At 48.5% G+C, this 24,256-nt stretch overlaps 1 protein-coding gene, 1 long non-coding RNA gene and 1 pseudogene across 10 annotated transcripts; 2 read left to right on the forward strand and 1 right to left on the reverse strand.

Annotated features, from left to right (window-relative positions):
* Positions 1-32: 32 nt before the first annotated feature.
* On the reverse strand, positions 33-13,855 carry LSR (lipolysis stimulated lipoprotein receptor). 9 transcript variants are annotated; one of them, XM_036441554.2, is made up of 11 exons: positions 13,511-13,852; positions 12,044-12,388; positions 6,573-6,692; positions 6,127-6,210; positions 4,540-4,596; positions 3,869-4,015; positions 1,574-1,735; positions 1,370-1,426; positions 1,146-1,277; positions 256-869; positions 33-168 (listed from the first exon to the last, which is right to left on the reverse strand). In XM_036441554.2, exons 1-11 carry the CDS (start codon positions 13,710-13,712, stop codon positions 133-135), a joined length of 1,956 nt encoding a protein of 651 aa, XP_036297447.1. In that variant the 5' UTR covers positions 13,713-13,852; the 3' UTR covers positions 33-132. The 9 variants fall into 9 exon arrangements, with proteins under 9 accessions (XP_036297447.1, XP_036297446.1, XP_045438501.1 ...); XM_036441553.2 differs by having other exon boundaries at positions 1,370-1,429; XM_045582545.1 differs by lacking the exon at positions 3,869-4,015 and having other exon boundaries at positions 1,370-1,429; positions 13,511-13,855.
* On the forward strand, positions 6,705-20,928 carry LOC118720999. Its single transcript, XR_004988583.2, has 3 exons — positions 6,705-7,001; positions 18,886-18,889; positions 20,915-20,928. It is a non-coding gene; the product is annotated as an uncharacterized LOC118720999 (long non-coding RNA).
* A 472-nt stretch (positions 20,929-21,400) lies between these two features.
* Positions 21,401-22,242, forward strand: LOC118720997 (annotated as a pseudogene).
* The last annotated feature ends 2,014 nt before the right edge of the window (positions 22,243-24,256 follow it).

A 24,256-nucleotide genomic window follows, 5' to 3' on the forward strand; every position in this document is an offset into this window, starting at 1 on the left:
CTCACGCAACAAAACAAGCGCTTCCCTCCAAATTAGGCCTTGTGATCGTATATTTTATTAGACTTAGAAGAATACCAAGTTCCTCAAATTAAAAAAAAAAAAAAAGTACAAAACTCCATACAAAACATGAGATCAGACGACTAAACTTTCCCGACTCAGGGCCAAGTTCTGCAAAGGAGAAAAAGGAAAGGGTGTGAGCATGTGACTGGAGAGGGGGCAGGGTGGGTGTGCAGGCCAGGGAAGGCTGTTCCTCACCTTCTTGAGCCTCCGCTCCCGAGAGGCCTGGGAGTCGGTCTCGGAATAAGGGGGAGGCGCTGGAGGGTAGTAGTCGTCCTCTTCCTCCCTGTAAGGTCTCCTCTCCGCTGGCCCCTTCCTCCTCAAGGCCTCTTCCAGAAGCCGGCCGTCGTATTGGGGGTCCTTGGACCTCTCGTTCCGAGCATCCCGAGAGCGGTGGGAGCGGTTCCTCGGGTCAGCACTAGGGCGGTCTCTAGACCTGAAGTCATCGAAGTGGGGTTCCTGGGAGTGTGGAAAGCCCCTTGGGTCTTCTTGGTCGTAGAGGTCGTCACGGCTGCGGCTTCGGGGGTGTGCATAAGCTCGGCCTCTCTTCCCATTATTTGGGGGAGACCTCCTCCCTGATTCAGCAGAGCCTGGCCGCGTGAGGTCATCCAGAGCATCCACAGAGCGAGCCCGGGGACGCCCGGCCCCCCACCCACTCTTGGGCCGTTCTGTAAGGGGCTCTTGCTCCCATCTCCTTGGACTCCGAGGGGAGTGGCGACCCCATTCCTCATCCTGGATTGGTGGGAGGGCAGGGCCGCGGGAAGGCCGTGATCTCCAGTCGTCTTCGTGAAGGGAGGTGACTTCACTCATGGCTGTAGGGAAGGGACATGTCACTGACTGCTGGGAGGTCAGGACTTGATGCCAGGAGCTCTAGGGTCCACCAGTGTTACCACTGGCTCATACTCTCTACAGGGCCCTAGACTTCTCTCATGTTAAGGGATGATATGCAGTGTCCCATACTCACTGGCAATGATAGGGAAGGAGGTACTATGTCCAGGATTTGCAAGCAAACATCCTTGGGCCAGGTAATTAGGGAGACATGTCCCACCCCCACCTCTGCAACCCCTCAAAACTCCAAGGTTCCTCACCTCTCTCTACACGGCTGCTGGGGGGGCCAGGTCGAGAAGGGTCAAAGTTGGCCAGTTCTTTCTCCATGTAGTACAGGACTCGCATAGAGTCATCCTGCTGGCTGGCCTGAATTCTGTAGCCACTACGGACTTCTAGAGACAGGAGATGGAGATGATCAGTTTTGGTGCTGACCCAGTCCCCCTCCCTTACAGGCATGTTCAGCATAGTAACACTTGGTTCTTACCCGAGGACACACTGCTGTCTGCATCACGAAGCAGGGGTACCTGGGAGCTATAGCCACCTACTGGGGGAGACTGGCTGTCAATGGCTGCTCCCCTGGAGCAAAGTCCTGCATTCCCAGCCCCCTTCCCTGCCCCAGTCCCACACTCAGTGCCCAAGAGCCCAGCCAATCCCTGCCCTAGTTGCCCCTGGCTCCCCCAGACCTCACCTGAGCTATTCTTGTCGAAGTCTCCAGCGTATCCATTGTAGACAGTGCCCATAGGAATCACGGCTGCTGGGGGTGGGGTCTTGGCAGGAGAAAGGTAAGCATAGGTGCTAGGGGCGTAGATGCTCGGGACACCTGAGGTGGCTGCTTTGCCAGCAGCATACACTAGTAAGACACACAGAGCATGAGCTGGTGGCCAGGAGCCACACTGCCCTTCCCTATGGTAACAGGACCTTCTCCCCATCCCTAGTTGTGGAGCCTCCCTGGGGACTTGATTTCTGTAGGTCCATAATCGAGTCCACACCTCCTGTGTGATTCCTCACGGAGCTTTGAGGACAGGGGTATACATGCAGCCTGCAGCCCCAATCTGGCAGGACATGTTTTCTGTAGCAGGGATGGTTTACCAACATTTGTTGACGTTTTTACATAAAACCCCAACTCTCTAGCCACCTTACCAGAAGATGTGGCCACCTGGGGCCTGCATTCTCAGAGCAAGGGGAGAAGATAAACAAACCCATGAGCTGGACCCACAGGACAAAGCATTCCAGTTGGCAGCTGAGTTCCAGCTTTAGAAAACAAATCATCTAGGGGTAGAGGAATTCCATACCTGCTCCCCTCTCAGGCCTGCTGGATCCTCCCCATGGAATCTTCCAGACCTCAATGTCATGGGGATTATCTCGTGTTTTCAATTTCTGGGCTGTACCCACTAACTCTGCCTTCACCCCTCCTGGTTCTAGGCTTGACAGCTCAAGGGCAAATCCTCCCTGCTGCCTTCCTCCCAGGCAAGAGGCTGAGTTCTGGTGGCTGCTCTTGCAGCAGTCACTGTGCCTAGGCGAGTTGTTTCTTCCTTGGGCCTCTTAACAAGAAAATGGGGTTGGGGTAGGGAGTAGGGCATGGAGATAGGCTCAGAAAGATCCCTTCACTGCTGATTCAGTTGAGAAGCAAAAGGCTCAGTAGTTCCCCTAAAAGCCCCCCATTAGCTCAGGTGATTGGCTCTTTATAATTTGCTGTGGGATTTGCTGCTTTCAGATGGCCCAGGAGTGCTGTGGCTGTCACTATGGCTGTGGAATAATGCAGCCTCTGGTAGGGAATTAATGGGGCCTCCATTTGGAATAACAGGGATTCAGAATGGAGAGAATTTGCAGTCCTGGCCCCAGCCTTGACCTAATTTGTGATATAATTGCAAATTCGGTTAGAGCTCTTGGGAGTCCCTTTCCACCTGTGAAATGGACTAACATCCACCAGGTAAGCCAGAAGCTCTCAACTAAAAATGACAAGAAAAGTGATAGCTTAAGTCCCCAAATAGCAATTTTTTCCAGGGAGTGATATTTTGAGGAACCAGTTTGCCCACCACTGAGCCCAGTGACCATAGAATTAGTTGGCATGGAGTGAGTCACAGCCCTGTGCTAGGGACGCTCAGTCTTCCCTTAATGCTCACGACACCCCTCAATGAGGCAGGAGAAACTGCTCTGAGGTGTGAGTGGCAGGGCTCTGATTTGCTCTCTGGCCCTCGGTCACCGCCAATGCTGACAGCAGCAATGTCCAATGGCTAGAGGGTGTGGAACACTTTCTGTAGGCCGAATCCTGCACTAAATGCTGGACACACCAGTTTCCCACATTCACCCTATACAGAGGGCTCTGCCACAGCCCCACTTTACAGAAGAGACTAAACGAGGGGAATTTACTGGGCTTCTAAGCAGGTAAGGAGGCAAGCCAGGCCTCAAATCTCCACCTCAAAAAATCGCTCGATTCAACTTTTAACGCAGCTTGGACTGCATTATACTGGAATCGTGTATAAGTTTTAAATGTAAGTACACAAACATACATCTGCCTGGAGTACATGTGCCTATTTTGTTTGCTACCTTCCCCACTTCCATTCCCACCTCTCCAGGTGCCACTCATGTGCTAGACATATCTTTAAAAATAGTACCCAAACGGTTGTGTGGATGAGGTTTTTAATTTGCTTTAATTATGTGATGCATTAAACCTCGTTTGGTTTCTTACCTTTTCTCACTTAAGATTTTGTTTTTAAAGGGAGATTTACTCTCTAGTGACTGTTTTGTACTATTTGAGTTTTTCTTACCATGCATATAGGTTATACTTTCAAAAGAAAACCTCAAATGAAGAATCAAAATACATGAAAAGTTGAAGTATATAAATAAAAATCTAAACCTGCTGGTCTTCCTTGACCCACTTTCTCCCAAATTGCTCACCTCATAACCTCCAGACCAGTAGCACCTCCTCCCCTTGGACCCAGGCAAGTTGCTGAATGGGGGTGGTCACTCAAGGGGCACTCACAAGCCTCTGGGCAGCAGCACTTGTCTGGGCAGCAGGGGCACCTGACGTAACAGCAGCAGGTGTGCGGGCAGCACTGACACCAGCAGATGCCCAGGAGGAGGAAGACAAGGAAGACAGCTAGGCAGACAACAACCACGAACAGCCAGTCTGCAGAGAGATGGGAGAGGCCCTGAGCCAGGAGCCTGGGTGGGAACAAGGACACAGCAGGGCAATGCAGAGAGGGGTGGGCGAAGCTATCTGCAAAGCTTGTCAGGGAAGCTGTAGCTCTTGCTGGAGTCTCCATGCCAGAAGCTGGGGCGCAGCTACAGAGGGCTGCCCAACTCGTCTACAACTCAGGCCAATCCCAAAGGAACTCGCCTGGACTCAGCAGGGCAAGGCAGAAAAGGAGAGGTGACCTAGCCACAGCAAGTCAGGCTTCCTCAGGGACAGAGAGCCAGCTGCCCCGATCTCAAAGCCAGAAGAGCACCAAAGGCATCAGTCACAGGAGCCTCCTGCCTACACCCCAGGCCCACCCTCAGCCATCCCTGCCCACCCCAAAGCCCAGAGCCAGGTCACTAGATGCCATGAGTTGGGAGTCGGGCAAGGTTAGTGGGGTCCACAGCGAGCGGCATTTAGGGTGGGGAGAATTCTTAGAAGCAGTAAGTGGTGTGTAAAGGCCTCCACCCCCATACCTTCCATGGGCCCCGCCTGAAAACCAGGTAAGAGCTCAGCCACCCCCGAGGTCCTGCCTGGAGGGACAAAAGAGAGACACATTATGCTGGCAAGAGCCAGCCCAGGCTGCCCCTCTCCAGAAGCCCAGCTCCAGGCTTATCAGGTGAAGGTGTGCCTGGAAGCATCAGATAGGTTGGTGGCCTAGGAGGGTCATAGCACTTGGTTCCTGCCCTCACCCGACCCCCCACCCACATAAAAACAGGGCGCTGTTTTCCAGAAGGCTTCCATCACATAATTTACCCTCTCTCATGCCTCAAGGGATTCTGTTGCCCAAAAGGGGTCCCCCTCATTTCCCATGGGCTCTGCGGGTGTGAACTGAATTTGAGCACTTCGTCTTTTCCACATACATGGGTCCTACTGCCCCAAAGAGTTGCATCCCATGTGATAAGGACAGTCCTGGTCCATCCAGCATAATAGGCAATGTCTTAGGGCCCTTGAAAACATTTTTATTTTTAAATTGGAAGAAAATATATAAGAATACCAAATATATAACAACAAATAGTTTTATAGCAAGGTAATCCTATGTATATGTGTGTGTGTATATGTGTGTGTGTATGTTTTTTTGGGTTTTTGTGTGTGTGTTTTTAATGCAGAGGAATAGGCCCATGAAGGCAAAAGTGCCTATAGCCCTAAAAGTTAGTGTGGCCTTGGTTCTTTAGTCCACGAGGGTCCCATCTTGGTCCATGCATTCTGTCCCATCTGCAAGTCTTACGGCCCAGCTAGTGCCTTCCCTCAGGTGCCATCAGTGATGTGTATATCGCAGGGGCATCTCTATACCCAGCTCTCCACCAACCAACCCCTACCCAGAGCTCATACACTCTGTGCCACGTGCCCCACTGAGGGGCTTTCCACCACCCAAACCAGCAGTTCTCAAAGTGTGGACCTGTCTCCAAAGCCAAACTAAATATTTTCATAGCACGAAGCCATCATTTGCCGTTTTCGCTCTCACTGTCATGACAATCATGTAGGGCTGTCCAGAGGCTGTGTGACACGTGATGACACACCATCGCTTTGATGGTGAAGGACTATGTCCTTGTGTATCTTGCTTTAAAAATTGTCCAGTTTTCAATCTCTATGATGTTAACCAACTACAGATATAACTCACAGAAATACAAACACAAACTCTTTTGAGAGCCTCAGTAATTTTTCAGAGAGTAAGTAGGTCCTGAGACTGCATTTTGAGAACTGCTAATGCAGACCGTACATTTTACCAAGGACAAGCAGGGGTTCTCTGGGTCACTGGTGCATGCATTCTGTCACCCACATGTGAACTGTCACATGGTCTCAGCACCCTGCTCCCTCATCATGTGTGCTCATTCACACATGTTTCCTTGTATCATGCACATGATGCAGTGTGAAGCACAGCAACATTTCACATATAGCACGTCACTCGAGACTATATGTGTTGGCTGAGAATAGAGCATCTGGCTAATGGCAACATCCCTTCCATACATGGTAGAGGGGCCTCATGGCCAAACAGGCTCTTGGTGGCTATCCCACCCTGCACCTGGGCATCTGGACGGGCCTGGCCTGAGGGAAGGATTCACTGTCTAAGCCACAAAATGCCATCCCAGCAGGCAGAGCGCAAGGTTCCTGTGCTTTGGCAAGGGCCTCTGGGGTCAGATGTGGCCCTGGAGATGTGACAGGTAGGTCTAGCTCCCTCTCAATTACACAAACCATCAACCCTCCTCATTAACTGCCAACCAAATCTGACCATTTCTGTATTTTTAAAAAATGGGCCAAGAAGAGATCTGGCCCCCCATTCTTTCCGCTTAGTTTGGCTGTGGCTCACCTGAAATGTTATGTGAGGGAGTCTCTGCCTAGGGTGCAAGGCACAGGTAAGCTCAAGTGACTGATGGTGCCATGTGGGGAGAGCAAAGCAGGCGACAGAGCCCAGAGAATGAGCTGGAGGACAGAGGGAGACATGCACAAGTGGGAGGAGAGGCCCTCTCCCCACCCGCCCCTTCCAGGCCCCCAGGGCCCGCCCACTCACCCAGGACGATGAGCTCTGCGTAGGCCTCGTTGTTCCCCTGGAGGTCCTGGGCTGAGACCACGGAGCAGTAATACACACCACTGTCCCCCCAAGCCGTCTGGTCAAAGGTCAGGTCAGCATCTGTACCGGGAGGAGAGTGTGAAGCCACAGAGCCGTCAGGGAATGGGGCTGCAGGTGCGCAGGCAATTCAGACCAGGCAGTGCTTCCTCCTAGGCTTTGTATTAAACACTGACGTGGGTATTCCAAGAGATCTGTGAGGTGCGCAGTGTTACCTTTCCCACGTCATAGGTGAGATGACCTGACCCGCCCAAAGTTGTCCAGCTTATCAGTGGCCTTGACTCCAGAGCCAGCAACTCAGACTGAACAGCCATTTTCTCTACCTCTCACAGCAAAAGTTACTGCCCCCAACGTGAACTACCAGGGAGCCTGGTAAGGAAGCGAAGGTGAGTAGCTCAGATTCTAGGAATCAGAATACATGTCAGCCTGAGAAGAAATGGGGTATGTGTGTGTGTGAGGGGGAAAGGCCTGGTTCCCTAATCCATCTACCGTCAGCCCCCACAATCTTGGTCGGGCCCAGGGCTTGGGGACGCTCAGGTATGAAGCTGCTCAGGGCAAGGAGCCTGTTAATTACACCAATAATTAAAGTCCGTCAGCTTTTCCAGTTTCCTCTCTATGCCTCAGGCCCTAATTAGTTAAATCCCTTCAGGTATGCACCAGTGTGGGGCAGGGTGGGACCCAGCTGGCAATAGGAACACGCCACCGCCAGCTTCTTCCCAAAAGCTCTGGCACTCGGGCCTCCGATGACTTGCCTACCATACTGCCCATGTACCGCTGCCCTTCTCCATGACGGCCAAGGGCAGTAACTGTGTGTGCCCATCTGCAGCATCTGGCACTCCCCAGGGCATCAGCCACTTGCCAAAGAAATGAAAAGAACGGGAGCCTTCCTCCTTTGGAAAGAAGAGCTCACATCCAAAGACTCTCCTTTCAATGTCTGACTCCACCACTCCAAAGCCTTACCCTGGCCCACAGGGCCTTGGTATGATCTGGCTCCCGGACACACCAGCCTCACCCCCACCAATCTCCTTCACTCACTGCTCTGGACTCTGGCCTCCTCACTGGGCCCGGCATGCTGGCCCACACCTGCCTCTGCTTGCACCTGTGCTAGTACCTCTGCCTGGCACTGCGTTCTCAAACCCTGGCAGGGCTAGTTCCATTCTACTGGCACAGCTCCCCCACCCACTGCTACACTGTATCAGCCAGTTAGAGGCCGAGCACTGCGGATCCCACCCAGGAGAATGTGAGCTCCACGCAAGCAGAACCTGCCCTCAGTCCCTGCTGAGTCCCGAGCGCCCGACACAGGGACTGGGCAATGTACCCCTTCCCTCCTACCGTTGACATCCCTTAGCTTTTGTAGTCTGTTCTAGCAGTCTAGGCACCTGGTTTTAGTCTAGGCCCTCAATACATTCAACATTTCACATAATTACTGAAAGCATCCCATGTTTCAGACAGTATCAGAGGCATGTGGTATACTCGACAGCAGCCATTCTCAAAGTGTGATCCGTGGGTCCTGTGGTTCCCCAAGACCTTACCAGAGGATCCCAGAGGTCAAAGTTACTTGCATAATAATACTATGATGTTATCTGCCTTTTTCACTTAATCTCTGAATGTACTGTGGAGGATTCAGAGGCTAGATGACACATGCTATCACAATTTCTACTCAGCCAGACCTCAAGGAGATGAGCAAAATTATAAGCAACAATGCAATTTTCATTAAAGTATGTTATCCATATTAAGTTATGAAGAGTTTATCACTGTCAGCTTAAATATTTTTTTAAACTTCTGTTTGCAGCTATAAAAACAAAATTCTTTGAGGATCTCAGTAATTAAGAGTGTAGAGGCCCTAGCCCTAACCAGTTTGGCTCAGTGGATAGGGTGTCAGCCCTCGGACTGAAGGGTCCCACGTTCAATTCTGGTCAAGGGCACATACCTGGGTTGCAGGTTCAATCCCCGTCCCCAACCCCCAATCAGGGCTCAAGCAAGAAGCAACTAATGTGTCTATCTCGCATAGATGTTTCTCTCTCTCCCCACCCTCATCCACTCTCTCTAAAAATCAAAGGAAAAATATCCTCAGATGAGGATTAACAACAATAAAGTACAGAGGCCCTAAAACTAACAGTTTGAGAACCACTGCTATGGACCACAGATATAAAGCCCTGCTCTTAGAGCAGACCTTAACTGGGAGAGACAAGTAAAAAAAGTTAATTTATGGCATGTCAGATGGTGGTAAGCAATACAGAGAAAATCCATCAGGGAAGACAGAGAGTGCCAGTGTGGAGGAGGGGTTGTACAAATTTAAGTAGGTGAACTTCGGAGCAGACATGAAGGAGTGGGCGGCACAGCACCCCTCCATGGTCATGTATCTAGCCACCAATTACTGAGTTTCTGGTATGTGCCGAGTTCCTTTGCATATTCTTTCACTGGATCCTCATAAAACTCTTACCTACATTCTCCAAACTCTCCAGAACACCATCGTTTCCCCAGCCTATCTTTTAAACCAGACTGACTACACCTCTCCAAACCAGAGCTCCAGGACAGCCCCTGCCCGACACCGCAGGGGGGACAGGACCCCATGCCACAGTAAGAGATTATGGGCAGGAGATGAAATCTGGCTCCTGTGGCCCAGACCCGGGCCTTGGTGTTTTGTTTGGCTCGCACGATGTTTCTAAAACCCACGAAAAATACGGATTTACAGCTTCTTTTGATCAATTCTAAGGCCTGGGCCCACGTCCTTCCTGCCAGGCGCGCCCTTTTCCCGGCCTGTATTGTCTGGTCCTGACACCCGGGGCCGGGCATTACTCCCCAGTGTTTTAGGTACAGGGAGGACATACTGGTATCCAGTTGGGAACAGAAGCTGAGCCTCCTCCACACCTCTGAGCCTCTGGTTCCACACAGCACTCAGCAGAGAGGGCCCTTACAATCTCGGGGGCCCCATGGGCTCTCTGGTCATGCTACTGAGTGGGGAGGGTGGCATATGGGCCCCAAGCAGCCTGAGGTAGAAACAGAGCTCCTTTCCAGGCACCCACATCACCCACAGAAGGGCAGAATGGAAGGCAGTGGGGCCCCACTGAGCTGAGACTCTGCGGGTGAATTAATATTGCAGTTTGCCCAGAACCACTTTCACTTAAAACCTGATGCTGATGACCCTTGGGACACCACAGGAAAGTCCACTTTTCTCTACTTTTAAGGTTGAAATGGAGGAAGCTCCTATGGCTACTGGGTTTCCTGAGAGGACGTAGATACAATGGCTGCTCACAGCCTACTTCAGAGGTGGGCTGGATCAAGGCCGCTTGAAAGACCCAGGCCTATGAGGTCTCCAGAGCATGAAGAATCTGCCCCAACAGGAGCCTGAGGGCCACTCTGGAGTTTTGGACTCAGCAGAGGCATCATTCCAGCCAGCCTCTAAGGGCATTCTCAGTACGTGGGCTGTCCCATCTGGTTCTGGTGGAAGGGGGAAAGGAACGGGACAGGTAAACCCCCAAGAAGCCCTTTGTCCTCAAGAACAGCAGGATGCTTTGGGCTGAACGGCCCATGGAAATTCAGGGCAAGTAGGTCTGGTCTCTCCTAGAAACAGGACTGACAGGCTCAGTCCCTGGAACCTTGCCTTTCGTCCATAGTCTACAGAGTGAGGGGAGGTGTGTGCACAGGCCCTGGTCTCTTGAGGTCTGCAAAGGGACACTCCCTTCACTCCTCTGCCCTCATGCCCAAGGCTAAAACTTTAATCTTGTTTAAAGACAGTAAGAGGCCGAAACCGGTTTGGCTCAGCGGTAGAGCGTTGGTCTGAGGACTGAAAGGTCCCAGGTTCGATTCCGGTCAAGGGCATGTATGTTGGTTGCAGGCACATCCCCGGTAGGGGGTGTGCAAGAGGCAGCTGGTCGCTGTTTCTCTCTCATCGATGTTTCTAGATCTCTATCTCTCTCCCTTCCTCTCTGTAAAAAATCAATAAAAAATATAAAAATATAAAAGTTAAAAAAATAAAGACAGTAAGAGAATAAATCCATTAAATGGGTGAGCCTTCACCCTCACCCACTGCTTCCCATCACCTTCCTCTCTGCCTTCTAGATTCTTTTTAAAAAAATATTTTTATTGATTTCAGAGAGGAAGGAAGAGGGAGAGATAGAACCATCAATGAGAGAGAATCGTTGATCAGCTGCCTCCTGCACACCCCTTACTAGGGATTGAGCCCACAACCCGGGCACGTGCCCTTGATCAGAATCAAACTGGACCTTTTAGTTCACAGACCGATGCTCTATCCACTGAGCCAAATCTGCTAAGGCTGCCTTCTAGATTCTTTAGGACCCAGACCCAATCCCTCCTCAAATCACATTTGTAGAGTTCTTAAGGCATGCACTCCAGATAGCACCACACACCCAGGTCTGTTTTATTGTAGCACTTAGTACACCCTAATATTCTTACTCTTCAGCTGATGTTTACTATCTACCTCACCCCACTAGCCTGTCACCTCCTTAGGCAGGGATAGCAGATGTCCTGATCATCACTCCAACCCTAGTGCCCAGCACTTAGTAAATGCTCGATAAATACTATTTGAATGATAAATGAGTGAACTTCCCCCACAGGCACTTCCCATCATTAGGCAGAATTAAGGTTATGGAAAAGGGTTCCCAGGGCTGCCTGAGTTAAATCCCAGCTCCAGCTCTGTGTGCTTAGATGAGCTACTTAGTCTCTCTATGCCTGTTTTCGAGTGGAAAATGTGGACGTAAGGACTCCGTGGGAGAATATGTAATGCCCTGGCAAGTCATAGACTTTCTCCGTTAAAATCTATCACCCCACCCTGGTCAAGCAAAAGAGTTACCAGCTTACAGACTAGACCCAAAGAGGCTGACTTAGAATTGCAGCTCTGTTACCAGCTGTACAAGTCACTTTGCCTCTCTGGGCCTCTGTAAAATGACAGTAGCAGAATCTACTCACACAATTGTGGGATCTAAGTGAGTTAATCCCCATAAACCTGGCACATAAGAGATCCTTTATAAGTTGTTACGTACAGAAATTTTACTTACTATTACTGGTAAAATAAGTCTTATAGAACCCTGCCTCTCTCTCCATTACCCACTCTTCTTTATTTCCAAGCACTGGATAGTATGTGCTGTATTTATCTTGTCTCCCTCACTGGATTGCAAGTTCCACAAGGGAAAGAATTTGATAATTTTCTTTACTGCTGCATTTCCAAGGCACCAAACAACACCTGGTATCTGTTAGGTGCTCATTAAATATTTGCTGTTAAAGGAATGGATGGACGGATGGACGGATGGAAGGAAGGATCCTCCCTCTGTCAGTCATTTCAGACACCAGTGCTAACGAGCTTCCAAGTGGGGACTCCAGGTTGCACACCGGGGAGCCTGCGCAAGCCATCCCCAACCCCATCCCCGGCTTCTCCCTTGCCCCACCCAACATACTTCCTGTTATGGTGATCCTCCGGCCCTGGTAGTATTCTCCCAGGGTCACAGCATTGCCCTGCTTAGTGGCTACAACCCTGACAGTGCGCACACTGTCCTGACACTCCACATAGGGGTTGTAGCCCGGGTTACCAGCTGCCAGCTGGGCATTGAGCTGGTTGTCAACACTGGCTGGAGAAAAGGCATCGGCGATGCGGTCCCGGCAGAAAGACTTGTACTTCCAGATCACGATGGGTGCTGTGGGGGTCGTGGTCAACTGGTAGGTGCAGGGCAGGGTCACGGGCTGGAAGAGGATCACCACGTGGTAGGGGTCTGACACAGTCACCTGGATGGCACTGGCAGGAGCTGAGGGCAAGAGGAGAGTCAGTAGGGACCACTAGGAACAGTTGCTTCAGCAGAAATAAGCAACAACCTTTGTCACCAACTTGACACTTACAAGGGTATTGTTTTATAGAGCCTGGCACATACTGCTGCTTAATCCTCAGGACTGTGAGGCAGCTCTGATAACCATACCCATTTTATAGACCATGGGGCTGAAGTGACAGGTGCAAAGTCAGATGGCCAGATTTCTTGGAACATCCCGCCCACCTCTCTTCCCAGAGTGTGTCCTCTGAACCACACTGGCCCCTCTCCCCTTGCCCATTCTCTCGCAGAAAGGGCTCCTCTCTGTGGCCCATTCAGGCAACTGCTAAAGTGCTGGAGGCCCCACCTCAGAGCCATTGTTCCAAATTACCGCAACTTTTGTGGGCTGGAGGGTTAATTTTTGAGTTGTCTGACTGAGATGCTTTGTCACAGAGTAGCGAAAGCCCAACCATGTCTCCATCAGCCTCCCATCTCACCCTACCCAAAGCCATTTCGAATAAACATGCCAAGAGTGCTTGCAGAAAGATAAGATTCCCCCAACGCCCCCACCCAAACATTGGATCCAGGCAAAACTTGCCAGCAGAAGATAGTTTCAAACCAAGTCCTTCTAGAAGTCCATCCTATCAGACCCTAACGCACAGATAAGGGTCGAGCCTGAGGGTCATGGGTGGGGAGTCCCCAATCCCACACCCACCAGAAGCCTGGACACTGTGTCTTCATCTCGAGCGCCCGCTCCCCGCCGCTCTGGGACTTAGAAATGTCCGCGTGCGCTCAAGCCCCCTCCCCGGCCTTCCCCGCAGGTCGGGTGGTCCCTTCACCCCCGCCTTACAGAGTTTCATTCTCCTGGCCGCTCCAGGGTGTTCGGTCCGGAGTTTCACTTCCTGCTACCTCCGACAAGGGCGTGGGGCCGCTTCCAGCGCGAGCGGGGTGATTCCCCCACACCGGGGCACAGGGATCTCGGGGACCCTGGGGATCGGAAGGTCCCGGCCTCCCCGATTCCCCTCCCCCCGCTCCCCTGCCTCCCGGGAGGTGTAGAACTTCATTCATCCCGTCTCTACAAGGCGCTCCCGCCCGTCCGCGGCTCCAGGGCCCCGCGCTCCGTACCTGCGCACAAAGTGCCAAGAAAGAGCCACACAAAGACGACCGCGCCCCGGCCCGGAGCGCCCGGGCAGGAGCCCAGCGGCCAGCGCCGGCCACGAGCCCTTGGCGCCATCGCGGCCGTCTGGGCACGTCCGGTCCGCGCGTCCCCGGCCGGGTACCCGGAGGGTAGGGGGCGCGGCGCGCACCAAGGCGGGGAGGGGGACATGCTCCTCCCCCTCCCGGTTCCGTTCTTTGTCCCTATTCCAAGCCCACCCTGCCCAGTTCTGGGGACTTCACGAGCGGAGACGGCGTGGATGAAGAACACTTCCAGCTTTCGAGGAGAAACTTGCTTCACTCGCTGTGTTTCTCCTAGTCACTCCACCCCCGTGCGCTCTGGGAATGGACCGGCCCAGGTACACAGAGGGAGCCGAGAGGGTTGGGCGAGGGGGTGGGCGGTGAAAGGGGCCCCTCCACCTCCCTGCCCGGAAGTGGGCTGGCCCAGGTGCGCGCCGGCCCTTGGGGTCGGAACCAAGTCCCCGCCCGGCCGGAGCGCGCCTGTGCACCCGGGATCGCGTCCGCCCCGCTTCTGCTCGCGCGGAGTGTGACTCACGGGAACTGCGGCTGAGCTGGGGTGACTCACCTGTTGAGGGGGCAGGATCCCTGTGCGCACCTGTTCCCTCTCTCCCCTCTGCCCTGGTGGCGGTGGACCCGCCGGGATACACCCTGCGAGGCGGGACCAGGGAGTCCCGGTGGACGAGTTGCTCTCGTGCCTTTCACTTAATTTTTTAAAATTGACTGATAGACTGATTTGAGAGAGAGGATAAGAGATGAGGGGGGAATAACATCGGTTTGTTGTTCCAGTTATGGGGATCAGAGGGTTTGGAGACGACGCTCTAACCAACTGGCCTCCCTGGCCAGTGCCAAGCCTGTAACTTACTGCATCTGCCTTTAAAAAGTAAGCGAGGCTCCTGAAAGGGACGCTCTACTGCTTTTGGGAAGCCCAAGGGAATCAGGCCCAGGAAAAGTTGGAATTCTACTTCCGAAGTTTTCTCCGCCTCCCTCCATTCCCATCTCGTGGGCTGGCCCCGGGGGCATCGCTTGCCCCAAGTCAGGCCTCCGGAAACTCTCGCTCTCAAAGGGGCCCGGCGGAGGCGCGGGACTAGACGGGTTTTCGGCTAAGATTCCCAAGAACTGGACCACCTGCGCGCTAGGCGGAGAGGGCGAGGCCACCCGAGCGCCGGGCGCTCGGCGAGGCTCTGCTGCCGCCCGATGGCGGGTAGGGGAAGCGCGTCCTGGGAAACACTGCGCTTCCTGCTAGACTCTGGAGATCCTTAACTGGCTGGCCCTTGCGGTGACCAGGGATGTTTTGTTAAAACTCAAGTAGGATCATGTACCTCTGCTCAACACCTTCCTGTGGCTCCCAGCAGAAACCAAAATACTTAACTGTGGCCAGCTCCCTCTCAGACCTCACCCCCTCTCACTCAGTCACCCTGGCCTCCCCTATTGCAGAATGTGTCTCTCACACTCCCACTCAGGCCATTGCCCTCTACTGGGACACCCTTCCTCCATCTCCTTTAGGGCTTCACCTAAAGGTCACCTCTCCATTAACCTCTCCCCTGGCCATTTTATATGAAATTTCAAGGTCCTTTCCCAACTTTCACATCCACTCTATAAAAAATATATTTTTGTGGTAAAAATATACATACCAAAATATGTATGTACTGGAGGCCCGGTGCAAGAAATTTGTGCACAGGGAGTGGACGTGTGTTCCTCAGCCCAGCCTGCACCCTCTCCAATCTGGGACCCCTCAAGAGATGTTTAAGCACAAACCCACCAGGATCAGGCCTAAATGGGCAGTTGGACATCCCTCTCACAATCCAGGACTACTGGCTCCCAATCGCTGGTCTGCCTGCCAGCCTGATCACCCCTAACTACTTCCCCACCAGCCTGATCAACATCTACAATAACTGCTCTCCTGCTGGCCCAATTGCCCCTAACTGCCCTCTCCTACAGCCCTGGTTGCCCCCAATTGCCCTCCCCTGTAGGCTTGGTCCTACCGCCCCCCCCCCCCCAAAATGCCCTCACTTCAGGCCTGGTCCCCCAACCCCCAAAAAGATGCCCTTCCCTGCAGGCCTGATTCCCTGCAACTGCTTTCCCCTGTAGACCTGGTCCCTTCCAACTGCCCTCCCCCGCAGGCCTGGTCCCCCCAACTACCTTCCCCAGCGACCCAGGATGTCAAGCCTTCCCACCCATCTCCCACTCTGCTCTGGGGTGATCCAGGATACCAAGCCTTCCCCCCAACTTCCCCACTCTCCCAGTCGCTGGGGCAATCCAAGCCTTCCATCTCCCTCTCTGCTCTCCAGTCAGGCTTGACATCTTGGATCACTGGGGTGACTCAGGACTCCAAGCCAGTGCTGCCATTTTGGCCTGGCAATTTGCATATTCCCTCCTTATTGGCTATGGACATGGCCATTTTTATTGGGAAGTGATGGTTAATTTGCATGTTACTCTTTTATTACATAGGATCATTTAACCATTTTTTAAAATATATTTTATTGATTTTTTACAAAGAGGAAGGGAAAGAGATAGAGAGCTAGGAACATCGATGAGAGAGAGACATCGACCAGCGGCCTCTTGCATACCCCCTACCGGGGATGTGCCCGCAGCCAATGTACATGCCCTTGACCAGAATCAAACCTGGGACCCTTCAGTCCGCAGACCAATGCTCTACCACTGAGCCAAACCGGTTTTGGCATAGGATCATTTAACCATTTGTAAGTGCACAATTCAGCATTAATTACATTCACAGTGTGTATACTACACCACTATACCGGTATGTTCATCACCCTAAACTTTTTCACCATCCCCAATATAAACTATGACCCCATCCCCTGGTTATCTCTATATTCTATTTTCTTTATCAAATTGCTTATTCTAGGTACCTCATATAAGTGGAATCAGAACATTTGTCCTGTGTCTGGCTTATCCACTAAGCATAAAATTTTCAAGTCCATTCATGTTGTAGTATATATCACAAAGCATCATTCCTTTTTATGGCTGAAATAGTATTTCACGGAGTGTATATGCCAACTTTTGTGTGTCCATTTATTTGTTGTTAGACCCTTGGATTGTTTTCATCTTTTGGCTATTTATTATAAGTAATGCTGCTGTGAGTTTTGCTGTACAGATGTCTGCTTTTGTTTTTTTGGATATATACCTAGGAGTGTAATTCCTATCTCATATCTGTAGGGGAGCTCAGAGATGCAGTATGTCTCCGGCAGTAAAGGTGTCTGGGAAATGTTGGACTCTCTGTTTAACTTTCTGTGACTGTTTAACTCTCTGTAGCCTCAGATTTGGCTGACTTCCCAGAAAGCAGTACTGCCACCCAAAGATAAATGTCAGACCCCAGGAAGGGAATTGATGAATATCTGGAGTGAGGATAATTGCCTGCTGTTATCTGCTAACTTAGAAATGCATTATTCTTTCTGGTAGTCTAGATGACTACCCACCATGTGGTTTTACTATTCAATCTCCTATATAAAAAAAAAAAAATAGACCTTGTCCTGGGAAGGGATGGCTCTCTTCCAGGCCAGCCACCACTGGGAGCAAACAGCTGCTTTGCCCTGTTTAAAGCTCTTATGAATTTGAATAAGGTTACATGTCAGTTCTTTGGAATCAATCCTGAATTTAGACGTTTGGGGCTTTTCCTCAATAGTGTTGCAGTTTTATTTTTTATCCTGAGGAACTGTCAAACTGTTTTCCACATTGCTGTACCTTTTAGATTATATTACAGCAGCGCAGGAGGGTTCCAAACTCTCCACATCCTTGGACCAACACTTGTTTTCATTTTCATTTCACTGAAAACTAATTATGTTGACAATCTATTCATGTACTTATTGGCCATTTGTATATCTTCTTTGGAGAATGTCTATTCAAATATTTGCCCATTTTTTAATTAGGTTGTTTTGTTGTTGTTGATGTTGAGTTGTAGTTCTTTTATATTCTGAATATTAATCACTTGTCCAGAATATAATCTGCAAATATTTTTCCCATTATGTAGGTTATTATTTCACTTTCTTGATAGTGTTCTTTGTTGCACATAGTTCTTAATATGATGAAGTTCAATTTATTTTTTTCCTTTTGTTGCCTATACTTTTAATATTTTTTTAATCTTAATAAATCTTTATCGTTCAGATTATTACTATTGTTTCTCCTCCCCCCCTATAACTCCCCTCCGCCTGGTCCTCACTCCACCCTTTGCCCTTACCTCCTCCTCCCTCACCCCCTTCCGCTGCCTCATCCATAGGTGTATGATTTTTGTCCAATCTCTTCCCATACCCCCCACACAGACACACCTTCCCCCTGAGAATTATCAATCCACTCCCATTCTATGCCCCTGATTCTATTATATTCACCAGTTTATTCCGTTCCTCAGATTTTTAATTCACTTGACTTTTATTTTATTTATTTATTTATTTTTTTTACTTTTTAATTCACTTGACTTTTAGAATCACTTGTTGATAGATATGTATTTGTTGTTCATAATTTTTGTCTTTACTTTTTTCTTCTTTTTCCTCTTTTTAAAGAACACATTTTAGCATTTCATATAATAATGGTTTGGTGGTGACATACTCCTTTAGCTTTTTCTGATCTGTGAAGCTTTTTATCTACCCTTCAGTTCTGAATGGTAACTTTGTTGAATACAGTAATCTTGGTTGTAGGTTCTTGCTATTCATCACTTTGAATATTTTTTGCCACTTCCCCCATCTGGCCTGCATAGTTTCTGTTGAGAAATCAGCTGATAGTTGTATGGGTGCTTCATTGTAGGTAATTAACTGTTTTTCTCTTGCTGCTTGTAAGATTCTCTCTGTCTTTTGCTCTTGGCATTTTAATTATACTGTGTGTTGGTGTGGTCCTCTTTGGATTCCTTTGTTTGGGGTTCTATGCACTTCTTGGACTTGTAAGTCTATTTCTTTCACCAGGTGGAGGAAGTTTTCTGTCATTATTTCTTCAAATAGATTTTCAGTGTCTTGCTCTTTCTCTTCTTCTAGCACCCCCATAATTCTGATGTTGGTTCGCTTGAAGTTGTCCCAGAGGCTTCTTACACTATCTTCAACTTTCTGTATTCTCTTCTTGCTTCTGTGGAGGAGTGTCCCTTTCCTCTTTGTATTCCAGCTCTTTGACTTGTTTCTTGCATTCTTCTAGTCTGCTGTTGGATCTCTGTATAATATTTTTTATTTCAGTCAATGTATGTTTCATTTCTAGTTGGTCCTTTTTCATATCCTCAAGGGTCTCGTTAAATTTATTGGCCTTTTCTAGAGAATTCTTGAAAAACCTTATAACCATGGTTTTGAACTCTATATCCAGTCTTTTGTTCTCCTCCATTTTTTTTGTTTGAGATGTGTTTCCTTTTCACTGTTTCTCTGAGTTGATAAGGTTGCTTTGTGGGCCTGGGTGTTCTAAATGGTTCAATGGGTCAGCCTCACAGTTGCCTGATGTGGATACTCTTGGTGCACCTCTTTGTGGATTATGTGTACAGCCGTGTTGTAGTTAAGTCTTGATTGCTGTTGGTGTCACTGAGAGGAATTGACCTCCAGGCCAACTGGGGTGGGGACCCACTGTGTCTATAATGGAAGAATTGCTGTGCTGGAGACACATGTATGAGGCGGGGGGGGGGGGGGGGGGGGGGAGACACTTGTTCCCGTAGGGTTTTGGTGTTCACTGAGTCTGTCTCTTGAACATGTCCCTTATGAGAGTAGTTGAAATCTGGTGTCGTCTCACACTGACCACTAGATACACTAGTTTCCGGCAATTGGGTGCAGTTCAGCTACTGTCTGAGGCCACCCAGCAGGAGCTACCGCAAGAACTACAGTTTTGTCCTCTTTGCTTGGGATTTGGTGGTTTTGTTGCTGGAGTTGCAATTTCCAGGCCATTTATATGCAAAAGCAGCTGTGTGGTGCCTGGGTGGGTCTGTAGAATGTGTGGGGCAGGGCCTCAGGGTGGGGCTTCAGGGTGGGGTGGGGTCTCAGGACGTCACTAGGCTGGGGCGTGGCAAACAGCAATGGCTGCTGTCAGCCTTCTCTGCCCTTCTATGTTTCCAAGTCCCCGCATTTCCAAGTCCCTGCGTCCCTGCAATCCAGCGCAGTAAACAATAATTGCTGCACACACCTCTGCAAGAGAGTCACCCTCACTTTTGGACCCGATGGCCAACAGACCAGCTTCTCCCCATAGATGTCTGGGTCCCCCGCGTGACCCCAGAAACTGGATCGGGAGCTTGTTTCCCTTTGGGTTGAAAAAAAGCCTCGTGCCCAGTCGCCTGCCACCAGCCCTATTTGCGTGCCTCCATACCTAGGCTCCTCAGCTTTTCATCGCTGTACTCCTTTCTCTTTCAGCCAGCCTTCCCGTGTATTTGGGTGATAGATGTCCTGTATATTAGTTGTAGTTTTGAAATTGTTGTGCGAGGCGGCAGACCAGTTGTTTACCTACGCCGCCATCTTGGTTTCTCTGTGCTTTTAATATTATAGCTATGAAATTACTGTTAAATATGAGGTCATTAAGATTTCCCCCAATATTTTATTATAAGAGTTTTATAGTTTTAGCTCTTACGTTAGGTATTTGATAAACTTTGAGTTAATTTTTATATACGGTATAAGGAAAGGGTTCAGATTCATTCTTTTGCATGTGATTATCCAGTTTTCCCATCACTATATGTTGAAAAAACTGTCCTTTACCCTTTGGATGATATTAACATCCTTGTCAAAAATAAATTTACCATATATCTGAGGGTTTATTTCTGGATTCTCTAGTCCAGTGGTCGGCAAACTGTGGCTCATGAGCCATATGCGGCTCTTTGGCCCCTTGAGCGTGGCTCTTCCACAAAATACCATGGCCTGCAGGAGTCTATTTTGATGAAGTAGTGTTAGAAGAAGTTTAAGTTAAAAAAAATTTGACTCTCAAAAGAAATTTCAATCTTTGTACTGTTGGTATTTGGCTCTGTTGACTAATGAGTTTGCCAACCACTGCTCTAGTCTATTCCATTGGTCTATATCTCTGCCCTTCTGACAGCCCTTTATTAAAACTTTTTGTAAGTTTTGAAATGGGAAATGGAAATCCTCTAATTTTATTCTTCTTTTTCAAGGTTGTTTTGGCTGTTCAGGGTTCATTGTAATTTCATATGAATATTAAAATTTGCTTCCATTTCTTTAGAAAAGGCTGTTTGAATTTAGATAGGCATTGTGTTGAATCTATCTGAATGTACTTTTAGTGGTGTTGCCATCTTAATAATGTTAAGTCTTCCTAATTATGAACACAGAATGTCTTTCCAGTTATTTCAATATTCTTTAATATCTTTCAGCAATTTTATAGTTTCAGCATACAAGTCTTCACTTCCTTGGTTAGATTTATTCCTAACTAATTATTTTAGACTAGAGGCCCAGTGCATGAAATTCGTGCACTGGAGAGGGTGACCCTTAGCCCAGCCTGCACCCTCTCCAATATGGGACCCCTTTGGGGATGTCCAACTGCAGATTTAGGCCCTATCCCATAGGCCTAAACCTGCAGTTGGACATTCCTCTCACAATCTGGGACCACTGGCTCCTAACTGCTCACCTGCCTGCCTGATTGCCCCCAACTACCCTCCCTTGCTGGCCTGATCACCCCCAATGCTTTTATTACAATAGTATAGATATGACCCTACACAGAAAATTTTACTAACCCTGCTTTACAATAAGGGCTTGATGATTAAGGTGACCAGACGTCTCGCTTTTGGCGGGACAGTCCCAATTTTTAACAATTTGTCCCGCATCCCGCGGCTTTTAAAGAAGTCCTTTTTTTAAAACGCCGCAGGACACAGGACAAATTGTTAAAAATCGGGATTGTCCCACCAAAAGAGGGACATCTGGTCACCTTACCCTATAACCTACACCAAGTTATTTAATAACATGAACTGAATTGTACTCCTGGAAGTGTGGTGGATCAAGTTTCATTCTACTTCCCAGGGCTGATGACTGAGTTCTATGGGTGACTTCACAATCCCGAGGGTGATTCTGAGTCTTGGGCTACCATGGTGACCACCCTGTTGCTGCTTAGCCTTTCTCTCCCCACTTTGTGGACCCAGCTATTAGTCAGCTGCTCCTACAAGAGTCTCTGCCAGTAGGCTCTACTCTCTCAGGCAATGATTCTGTCTTGCAATGTGACCATCCCAAGGCCCTCTGGTACTTCCCTTACCGGTCTCCTCAGTACCTATACCTAATGTAAAGAAACTGCCTGGAGGTAGCTTCCAACCCTCAGCCCTCCCATACAGGCCTCTAACTCTGCCAGGACAATGACAGTGCCCTCGTGGTGGAGTATGAGCTTGACTTCCAGGATGTCACCACCACATATTACACACAAAGGTCTAGGCAAAGAGCCCCTGAAGAATGAGACCTAAGGCTGGGTGGCATTGTACTCATCTTCACCCACTGGGAGCCCTAGCAGGACTGTGCCTTCTGTGGGGAACCAGGTGAGCACAAATGTCTTGAGTGCTACTATGTTGAGGAGACCCTAGAAAAAAAACCATGCCCAGTTAACTATATCCAAGGGCAGAAATGATGCAATACAACTGCATGTGGCCTGAGTTGCAGGTGGAAGCCTGCCTTGTACCCTGTGGCCACTTCAAGGAAACCAACCAGCCATACTTCATTTTTGACATTTATCAGTTGGGCAAGTTGACCAGCAACATGTGGCTCACCTGCCCCGTGGCTTCCATCTATAGATGACTGGATCAGGGCATAAGCCTTCATGGTCAGTCTTTGCAGGAGGGATTTTTTCACTGGCTTGGTTAGATGTTCATTCAGGCACTAGGTGGTTGATGTTGTCCCTAGTCCCTGCCTTTTCATAGGCTCCTAATATTCAGGGGAGACCACATATAAAACAAAGAAACCAAGACACTCTGGCCCGTGCTTATGACAACATAAACACTACTGTGATTTCTGTCTCCTATGGGGCTCTAATTTATATGATTGGTCTATCCATCCTTGCACCAATGCCACCATAATTTAATTATTATGTCTTCATAATAGGTCATGATATCTTGTAGTAAAGATTTTCCAACTTTGTTCTTCAATATTGTCTTGGTTACTCTTGGCCTTTGAACACAATTTTTGAAATCAGCTTCCATTACTTAGGCTTTCTTTGACTTCTAATGATGTGCAGTTATTAATGAAGAGGTCTTACACATGTTTTATTGTATTTATTCCTAGGTATTTGATCTCTTATGCTATCACAAATTGTGTCTTTTAAATTTCATCCTTTAATTGTTTGTTGTTTGTATACAAAAATATATTTGATATTTGTATATAACCTTCTATCAAATTATTTTGCTAAATTCACATACTTCTAGTAAAATGCTGAATGGGGACGTTGATGCAGACCTGCTTATGTTATTCTTAATATCTCATTATTAAGAATAATTCTGCACTAGGTTTTTAATAGAAAACTTTATAAAATTAAGAAAAGATCATATTATCACTAGTTTGCCAAGACTTTTGAGCCATGAATGAGTGTTGAATTTTATTAAATACTTTTTCTGCAGCAGTATCAGTAGAAATAATATAATTTTTCTTCTTTATTATGTTAATGTGGTGAATTACATTAGTTGATGTTTATATGTAATCCCAACCTAACTTCCTGTATTAACCCAGTTTGGTTATGATGTGTATCCTTTTGATGTATCATTGGAGGCAGTTGACTAATATTTTGTTTTTGGTTTTTTTTGTTTGTTTTTTTTTAAATATATTTTATTGATCTTTTACAGAGAGGAAGGGGGAGAGAGAGCTAGAAACATTGATGAGAGAGAAACATCGACCAGCTGCCTCCTGCACACCCCCTACCGGATTGTGCCCACAACCAACGTACATGCCCTTGACCGGAATCGAACCCGGGACCCTTCAGTCCGCAGGCCGATGCTCTATCCACTGAGCCAAACCAGCTTCAGCGACTAATATTTTGTTTAGGAGATTGTGTCCATGTTCATGAAAGAGGTTGTTCTGAGGTCTTCCTTTGTTGTAATATCCTTTTAAGGTTTCAGTATCAAGTTGATGCAGGCCTCATTGAAGTTTAGAACGGTTCCATTTTTTTTCTATTTCTGGAATGGTTTTGAAAAATTGATGTCTTAATTAACAATTGATATCTTAATTAACTATTAAGAAATGTTTATAGCCGAAACTGGTTTGGCTCAGAGTATAGTGCATCGGCCTACAGACTGTAAGGTCCCAGGTTCGATTCCAGTTAAGGGCATGTACCTTGGTTGTGGGCACATGCAAGTAGGGGGTGTGCAAGAGGCAGCTGATCAATGTTTTTCTCTCATCGATGTTTCTAACTCTCTATCTCTCTCTCTTCCTCTCTATAAAAACTCAATAAAATATATATATATATTTTAAATGTTTATAATAATTCACTGGGAAAAGTTTCTGAGCTTAGAGGGTTTTTGTACAGTTTTTTCCCCTTTTTATTGAATTTATTTCAGTGACACTGGTTGACAAAATTATACAGGTTTCAGGTGCATAGTTCTACAACACATCATCCCTACTCTATATTGCCTGTTCACCACCCCAAGTCAGGTCTCTATCCATCACCATTTCCCCTCATACACTCCTCCATCTCCTTCCAATCCCTTCCCCTCCTGGCAATTACCACACTGTGTCCATGAGTTTTTTCTCTTTTTTTGCTCAATCCCTCTATCCTCTCCAGATCTCCCCCCAATAGCTGTCAGCCTGCTCTCAATGAGACTAT

The sequence above is a fragment of the Pipistrellus kuhlii genome, unplaced genomic scaffold (genome assembly GCF_014108245.1).
Source record: "Pipistrellus kuhlii isolate mPipKuh1 unplaced genomic scaffold, mPipKuh1.p scaffold_m20_p_17, whole genome shotgun sequence".
NCBI classification, from domain to species: domain Eukaryota; kingdom Metazoa; phylum Chordata; class Mammalia; order Chiroptera; family Vespertilionidae; genus Pipistrellus; species Pipistrellus kuhlii.

Excerpts from the sequence above, each read along its gene's own strand:
- LSR (XM_036441553.2), bottom strand. The coding sequence starts at position 13,712 with ATGTCCCCCTCCCCGCCTTGGTGCGCGCCGCGCCCCCTACCCTCCGGG. Across the intron at positions 6,693-12,043 it reads GAGGATCACCATAACAGGAA|ATGCTGACCTGACCTTTGAC; the intron begins GTATGTTGGGTG and ends CTCCCGGTACAG. Across the intron at positions 870-1,145 it reads CAGCAGCCGTGTAGAGAGAG|CCATGAGTGAAGTCACCTCC; the intron begins GTGAGGAACCTT and ends CCTTCCCTACAG.